Consider the following 8,944-nt stretch of genomic DNA (forward strand, 5'->3'; position numbering starts at 1 on the left):
TCATCTTTACAAAAAATGAAAAAAATAGCTAGGCGTGGTGGCATGCACCTGTAGTCCTAGCTACTCAGAAGGCTAAGGTGGGAAGATCACTTGAGCCTGTGAGAGCAAGGCTTCAGTGACCTGTTATTGTGCCACTGCACTCCAGCCTGGGTGACAGAGCAAGACCCTGTCTCCAAAAAAAAAGCAGGGGGAATAGGGTACAGGTGGGGGCTGGACAATAGGCTCTGGGAAGCTTGTCATTGCATTTGTCTGTGTAGTGTAGAATAGCTAAACTATCCAGATATCCATCAATAAGAAATGGTTAAGTGAAATACAACACATACATAGAGTAGAATACTACACAGCCCTTAGAAAGAATGGAGGAAGGCATGGTCAGAGTTCTTGGTTGCAAGCAACAGACATGCCACACCTGGCTGATATCAGACAGACCATTTCACAAGTCCAGGGTGCACTATCCACACTGGGTTCTATGTAAATACCCCCCTCCTGCTATGTTTTTTGAAACTGTGAAACTTAGAAGCTTTGCAAAGATACCAGGGAGTTTATAGAAATAATGATTAGAGGCTGGGCACGGTGGCTTATGGCTGTAATCCCAGCACTTTGGGAGGCCGAGGCAGGCGGATCACAAGGTCAAGAGATCGAAACCATCCTGGCCAACATGGTGAAACCCCGTCTCTACTAAAAATACAAAAATTAGCCGAGTGTGTTGGCGTGCGCCTGTAGTTCCAGCTGCTCGGGAGGCTGAGGCAGGAGAATCGCTTGAACCTGGAAGGTGGAGGTTGCAGTGAGCCAAGATCACGTCCCTGCACTCCAGCCGAGCAACAGAGCAAGACTCCATCTCAAAAAAAAATAAAAAATAAAATAAAATAAAATAAGAAATAATGATCAGAAACCAAGGAAGTCAGCCGAGGTCACCGGCAAGAATCATCTGGTCAGGATTTTTTCAGTGGCTCTCAATATCATCCCCATCGTAAATGGCTTTCCAACTGTTCCTGCACCTTTGGCTTATTCTCTCAAGACTATATCCCCAAGGAAAAGGCATAGAATAATTAAACCTCAGCCATGCATTTTATTTATTAACAAACACTCATGTTTGTACATACTATATACCAGGCACTGTTATAAGAATGTTAAGTGGATTGTCTCCTGATTGCTTTATTTGAATTAATTTAATCCTCACAACAATTCTCTGAGGTTGGTGCTATTATTAACTTCATTTTCTGAATGACAACACTGAGAAAACTTGTCCAATTTATTTGACAAATAAGCAAACCTGGGATTTTAAACCAAGCAAACTGGTTTCGGAGCACTACACTAGCTGCCTCTACAGGCATAGGAGATGTCTAGAAGGAATCACAAGAAATCATTCTGTGGTAATCTCTAGGGAATAGGATTAACGGAAGCAGGGGATCTTTTTTTCACTTGATAGGTTCTATGCTATAAACGTTTTGTTTATTTATTTTTTGAGACAGTCTCACTCTGTCGCCCAGGCGAGAGTACAGTGGTGCAATCTCAGCTCGCTGCAACCTCTGCCTCCCAGGCTCAAGCTATCCTCCCACCTCAGCCTCCCAAGTAGCTGGGACTACAGGTGCATGCCACCATGACCACCTAATATTTGTATTTTTAGCAGAGATGAGGTTTCTTCATGTTGGCCAGGCTGGTCTCAAACTCCTGAGCTCAAGCCATCTGCCCACCTTGGCCTCCCAAACTGCTAGGATTATAGGCATGAGCCACTGTGTCTGGCCTAAGTTTTATTTTAATGACGACCCTGGACGGCTTGTATGGTGAAAATATTTTTAATACAAAGGTTTTATCTCTGATTTTTGTTTGTTTGTTTTAGTCTGTGTGTGTGAAGCCAAAAGCTGAGCTAGCTCTGAGGGAAGGAGGGCTAGGGCGCGCAATGAGCCACCAAGGAATTCTGCCAGGGTTGGAGTTGGAAGGACAATTTGTTGGGGGCCTGAGATGAGAAGGAGGAGGAGGAGGTGATTGCCGCCAGTCTTCTGCAGTTGCTCTTAAACTTGAGCCTGCATCACAGCCACCCGGAGGGCTTTTGGAAACGTTGCTGGGCCCCACACCCAGAGCTTTAAACTAGTAGATCCAGGGTGTGGCCCAAGAATGTTCATTTCTAACGTGTTCCCAGATGATGCTCATGCTGCTGGCCCAAGATCACACTCAGAACCACAGCTCTACCCTTATGGGCAGCACTGTACAACTTTTTTTTTTTTTTTTTTTTTTAAGATGAAGTTTCGCTCTCGTTGCCCAGGCTCGAGTGCAATGGCGTAATCTCGGCTCACCGCAACCTCTACCTCCCGGGTTCAAGCGATTCCCCTGTCTCAGCCTCCCGAGTAGCTGGGATTACAGGCACCCGCCACCATGCCCAGCTAATTTTTTATTTTTAGTAGAGATGAGATATCACCACGTTGGTCAGGCTGGTCTTGAACTCCTGACCTCAGGTGATCCATCTGCCTCAGCCTCCCAAAGTGCTGGGATTAACAGGCATGAGCCATCGCCTGGCAGCTCTGTACAACTTACAGAGCATGTGCACGTTACCTGGTCTCATCTAGTCCTCCCCACAGCCCTGAGAGAGAAGGGGGCAGGCAAGGGCAGGGCAGCTATACCTGCTGTGTTGCTAAGGGGAATGAGGGGTGCCCACCTCACCGCAGCCTGCCATGCCCCAGTTATCCGGTACCCACCACCCCTCCACCTTCAGCTCCCACCACACTACCTCACCCAGTGAATGCCAGCTCACAAGCCTTCTCTCCGCCCCAGAACTTCAAGCTTTGTCTACCCCAGAAGGCCCCCACATCTGCACTCTCTCCCCCTGGAACAATGGAAGGCTGCCTCCCTCTCAGACCTCAGTTCAAATTTCGTCCCCTCAGGGAGTCTCCCTTGACCACCTCACTTAATCACCTCTCCCCTTTCCAGATGTCCTCTATACCTGTGATGAGTGACACAGTGGCCATAAACCACATGGGGCTATTTAAATTTAAATTATCTAAAACAGAACTTAAAATTCAGTTTCTTGGTCACATTAGTCACATTGACTGCTATGTTGGACAGCAAGGATATAGAACCTTTCTACCATCACGGAAATCCTGTGGACAGCGCAGCTCTCTACCCTTACTCAATGTCATCATCTTCCCAGCAATGATCACTAGTTGAAACCTTATTCATTTACTTACTTGTTGTCTGCCCTCTCCTAGAACACAAGTTTCTTAAAGACAGTGTAGGACTCTCTTTTTCACCACTGAATCCCCAGTGTTCAGCACAGTACCTAACATATTCCCAAAGCAGGTATTCAAGAAACATTCACTGGGAGGGTATTTTGGGGGACAACTGCCAAGATTAGGAATTGGAGTCCTGTAATAGGGAACAGGGGTCACTCAGATTATCTTGTTCATCTGGGAGAAAATACACCTCAATTATTATCTGCATAGTGTAGTTAGTTGTTAGTTTTTTTCTGTCTATATCCTCTATTAATTTCCATCCTCATCTCAGCTGCTGGGAAGAACACGCATGCCCTGGCTGCCTAGAAAGGGATAAACAGCAGCAGTTCCATTCACCACTTCAGGAAAAAGAACCATCTTGGACCTGGGAAAGAGCAGAGCAAGGGATGAGGTGGGCTGGAGATGGGATTGTCCATGGCAGGAGGAAGAACAGAAAGAAACAGTGGCTCATGGATCCGGGAGTTTTAAATGAGCTTGGGATACCCTAGAATGAAGAATCAGTGCCCAGCTCTGGACTGACACAGTCTGGACTTCAGTCTCTGCTCCACGGCTTATTTGCTGTGCAAATTACTTTCTGGGACTGGGTTTCTTTGTCTGTAAATTAAGAATAACAATATATTTTTCTAATTAAGATGGCTATGGGAATTAAATGGGTTCTTCCTAAGTCCTTAGAATTTCAGGCCCTTAGTATATGTTCTTTTTTATCACCTTTTCCAAAGCCCCAGGGCTGCCACTCACCTCCCGCAACAAAAAAATTGCTTCCCAGCAGTTGCTCCTCATACCTCCCCTTCCAGCCTTCCCTCTCCTCTCCAGCACATGTCTCTGGACTGAAACCCTTGTGACTGAACCTGCCTTCTCTGCCCAGCCCCTGGTGACTCCTAACAAACTTGTAATGCTTGCCCTGGCATTCACATTTGCTTTCCCATTTGCTGTTTCTCAGCTTAGCTCCTCACGTCCGCTCATGTGGGGCGCAAGGTCTAGTACACGCCCACACCCAAGATCCTGAGACCCTAGTCTGCTCCCCTGCCTGGTGGAGGACACTGAGCCCTTGCCCAGCACTCATGTCCATCACCAGAAGCTTTGTGTCTCCTTTCTTCCTCTGATCACTTGCACAGTGTCACCCAGGAGCTGGGAGAAACAAAGATTCCTGGGCCCCACTGCAGGATGCTGCATGTTAACAGACCCTCAGGTGATTCATAAGTCCATGAAGTGTTGTGGGTTAGAACCACTAACCTACAAGCCCTTGTCATGGGATGCAGCATGATCCACCTGGGGGACTGAGGGCGACTGTCTTCTCCAGCCTTACCCTCCCCACATGCCCTTGAAAAGCCACTCGAGCCCTGTGCCCAGGAGCCCTCTCCTCCTTTATCATCTGCGGAATGTCTACCCTTCCTTGCTGGTGCAGCTCACTTGCCACCTCCTCCAGGAAGCCTTCCTGGGCTCCATAAAGCTGAGCTGCTTATGCCCTCCTCTGTGTATTTAACAGCAATTTGCTTTTCATTGTGTGATGTGGCCCCACTTCTTCACTGGGCCTGGGGATCCGAAGCCACGCCACTTCAAATGAGTGGGAGGGTGTGGAAAAAGGGCAAGTAACGGCCTGAAGAGAAAGGGGCCCTTCCTGATCATCCACTGTGCATGTTCACATTCATCAATGACTTCGCTCTTTCCTTTTAACCTATGAGGTTGGCGTTGCCCACAGGTTTTTTTTTGTTGTTGTTATTGTTTTGTTTCTTGGTTTTGTTTGTTTTTGAGACGGAGTCTCCCTCTGTCGCCCAGGCTGGAGTGCAGTGGCGCGATCTTGGCTCACTGCAACCTCTGCCTCCTGGGTTCAAGCGATTCTCCTGCTTCAGCCTCCTGAGTAGCTGGGATTACAGGCACATGCCACCATACCCGGCTAATTTTTGTATTTTTAGTAGAGACGGGGCTTCACCATGTTGGTCAGGCTGGTCTTGAACTCCTGACCTTGTGATCCGCCCACCTCGACCTCCCAAAGTGCTTGGCATTACAGGTGTGAGCCACCATGCCTGGCCTGCTCACAGATTTTACAAGAGGGGACACTGAAGCAAAAGCGTCCCATGGAGGCTGCGCTGCTGACAAATGGCAGAGCAGCTCCTGCCATTCACCTGCACTGTATCTTGGGCTTTGCTTTGGTCTGCTCCATAAGCTTCCTGAAAAAGGTTTCTTTGAAAAAGTCCAAATTTGTCCCTAATAACTGAAGGGTAGAAATGTGAAATGGGCCTACTCTGGGATCAAGACCACCTGGGTTCAAACCCTAACTTGGAAGCTCTGGGCCTTGGGCAACTAACTGGCCTCTTTCAAGTTCGGTTTTCCCTCCTGTAGGTTGAGAGGTTTCAACGAGACAACACAGATGAAAGGCACAGCCTGGCCCCCAGCATGCAGGCCAGTGTTTGGTAATTGATAGTTTTCTCTCCTGTTTCACTATCCTAGGTCCAAAGAGCCAGAAGAGTAGACAGTCCTTAGAGACAGCAGCTGTGCCGGCTGCAGAAATGGAGAGAGCTGTGAGCTAGAATAGAAGAAGAGAAAGGCCAAAAACCACGGAGAAACAGAGCCAGACAACACAGAGGTGAAATTCAGAAAGCGAGTCCAGCACTTGGCTGAAGTTACAGGCCCTTCCTGCCCTGCCCTTTCCCACCCAAGGCCATGCCTAGTTCATGTTACTAAGTCTAAGAAAAAGCTCCAGAAGTGGCATCTCTGCTAACCACTAGGGAAGATATTGTCGTTTTTTAATGATTCAAACTCTCCAGGGAACCAAGAAGGCTGAGGGCGCTGAGTTCTCTCCACACACCTGGGCTCAGGACTCCCCCAATATGTACATGCTTTGTTCCTGATCTTAACAGGCTCTGAAAGCCACATGAACCCGTGCTTGCCTGGGCACCAAGAGACCCGGGCCCGGGGGTCTTTGTTCAGGCTCGGTGCCTTCTCCATCTAAGCTTTCTTGGCAGTGTTACTCTCCTCACACTGTTACTTGGGTTCTCACTTTCTGTTCTTGAGTTAATGGATGTTTGTTTTCCTGAATTCATGGGTCCTTTTTAAGTCTTCTATCCCATAACGTAAGATGGGGGTATAAACAAAGAAGCAAGCGCTAACTGACCTTATGTGGGGCATGGTTAGGGAACAGGAATTCCCTGTATCCAGCAGGGTTAAGCGGGTAGGAGGAAAGGGAAATGAGAGAAAGGAATCAAGAAGTGAGAAAGGGAACCAGTACCTGTCAACACCAAACACACACCTGGTAAGTAGCAGGGCTGGTCTTCAAATCCAGGACTATGGGGCCACTGCATGGGAACAGAAGCAGCTTGTAGACTTCGGTGGTGGGGCTGCCAGAGTCGGGGAATTAAGGGAGGACAGGCTCTGCAGCCCAAGTGCCAGATGCCAACGGCCTGCGAAGGCTCTAGGATCCAGCTCCAAATCAGAGCTCCAGGCGCCATCCAGTGGCCATTAGGGAGATTGCAAGAGAAAAGAGCATGAGAAAAGAAACCCCAGAGAAGCCAGTGCCTGCCAACTCCAGGGAAGAGGAAGGAAGGAGCCTGGCCTTTGCCCTCAGTGCCCCCTATCAGTTGACTACCCTGCTCCAGTTTGACCTCCCCACTAGGCTTCTTCCTGGTGCAACTGATGTTTTCTCTCTGTGTGACCTTGGGCAGGCAACTCTGGCCTCTAGGCCTCAGTTTCCCCAACTGTAAAATGAATGGTAAGGCAAGGTGAGGTCACATGCCAAGTCCATAGGTCTTTAGCTCATCTGATCCTCATGGCCAGGTAAGATGATCATTCCCATCCCCCCATACTCCAGTCCCTCCTGACCACGCATAGTTCAAGCTTCACTCACCTGTAAAGTCTTCCATGGCCTCCTGCGGAAATTCCAGCCACCGTTTAAGGATCACCTCTCCAGGATTTCTCCCTCCTCTCATCTGAAGTTCCCTCTTTCTGCTACAGTCAGGTGGACCTCAGCCCTTCTAGCCCGGAGCTTCCTCAGCTCAAGAGTTTTTCTCAATCATCAGTTTCTCCCTCTTCACCAAGCCTAGCAAGGTGCCCGGCACAGAGTACTTAAGAGCAGCTGCTCTGAAGTCAGTCAGCCTGGCTTCAAGCCCCATGTGGTAGGCAGAATGGCCTTCCCCACAAAGATGTACACATTTTAATCCCCGGCACCTGTGATTTCACCTCACATGACAAAAGGGACTTTGCAGATGTGGTTAAGATAGAGAGCTTGAGGCCGGGCGCGGTGGCTCACGCCTGTAATCCCAGCACTTTGGGAGGCTGAGGCAGGCGGATCACCTGAGGTCAGAAGTTCAAGGCCAGCCTGACCAACATGGAGAAACTCTGTTTCTACTAAAAATACAAAAAATTAGCTGGGAGTGGTGGCATACACCTGTAATCCCAGCTACTCAGGAGGCTGAGGCAGGAGAATCGCTTGAACCCAGGAGGCGGAGGTTGCAGTGAGCCGAGATCGCGCCATTGCACTCCAGCCTGGGCAACAAGAGCAAAAACTCCATCTCAAAAAAAAAAAGATAGCTTGAGATGGGATTATCTTTGATTATCAAGGTCATGCCAATATAAACAGAAGAGTCCTTATAAGACAGAGACGGGAAGGTCAGAGTCAGAGAAAGAGATGTGCTGATGGAAACTGAGTCTGAAGTGATGTAGGGCCATGACCCAAGGAATTCAGGTAGCCTCTAGAAGCTGGAAAAGGCCAGGAAACAAAAGCCTCTAGAAGGAATAAAGCCTTGCCAACACATCTTAGACTTCTGACCTAAAAACTGTAAGGTAATAAATGTGTGTTGCTAGCCACTCAATTTGTGGTAACTTATTAGAGCAGCCATAGGAAACATCCTGGTTCAGCTTCGTACTGGTTATGTTACTGTTGGAAACTTAACCTTTCTGTGTCTCAGTGTCCTCATCTGTAAAATGGGGATGATAAAGGCAATAATTCTTATTTCACTGATTCCAAGTATAAAATGAAAATACCTGCAAATCAGTTACAATAATGCCCAACACTAAATATGTTAGCTGTTACTATAAGAACAGTTAATAGCTACCATTAATTGAGGGTCTGATAGGTACAAGGCACATGCCTTAGAAGAATGTCCTCGATTCTCCCCATCACGCTTGGGGGTAACAATTCCAGTCTCCACTTTGCAGATGAGGAAACAAACACAAAATAATTTTCCCCAAATCACTCTAGGACTGGAAGCATTTTAAACTTCGTTGTTTCTTACATGCACTCGGGAAATGGTACTGGTTTGTGTTCTTTGCTGATAGAGGTGTTTTGGGAGGGGTTGATAAGATGACAGAAGGAAGGCCACAGGCTGGACAGACAGGGGTCCTAGCTGATACCTCCTTCTCTTCCTACCTAGTGCAGGAGAGAGTTAAAATCGGTCAAAGCTCATCTATCCACTCCCACCCCATCCATTTAGGGGTTCAATTACTGCCTCTCACTTTCCCACCAACGCCACCCCCGCACCCCTCACCGGCGCTCAGTACTAGCAGCTTTTGAGCCAGATTTGGGGGCACCATGGGATAGGCGTGGCCGGAGAGCGAAGCGTTCAATCCGCTGGGGAATGGAGTGGCGCAGACTTACTCAGACCCCAAGGATTCCTGTTGAGCCCCCTCCCTTCCCGCAGCCTGCATAAGGAGCCATCTGTTCTCGGCTGAATAAACAAGCAGGGGGAAGCAGCGCCGGGTCTCCTGCCCCCGAGCCCAACCCC

General features: G+C 48.4%; 1 protein-coding gene across 1 annotated transcript in view; it reads right to left on the reverse strand.

Moving 5' to 3' along the window:
• SLPI (secretory leukocyte peptidase inhibitor) overlaps positions 1-8,932 on the reverse strand; it is a 41,034-nt gene extending 32,102 nt beyond the window's left edge. The window contains exon 1 of the mRNA XM_055104549.1: positions 6,475-8,932. Within this exon, the coding sequence (XP_054960524.1) occupies positions 6,475-6,673 (199 nt within the window). The 5' untranslated portion in view covers positions 6,674-8,932. The remainder of the gene's footprint in view (positions 1-6,474) is intronic.
• Between the last annotated feature and the right edge of the window lie 12 nt (positions 8,933-8,944).

This window comes from Pan paniscus, chromosome 21, assembly GCF_029289425.2.
Source record: "Pan paniscus chromosome 21, NHGRI_mPanPan1-v2.0_pri, whole genome shotgun sequence".
Taxonomy (NCBI): domain Eukaryota; kingdom Metazoa; phylum Chordata; class Mammalia; order Primates; family Hominidae; genus Pan; species Pan paniscus.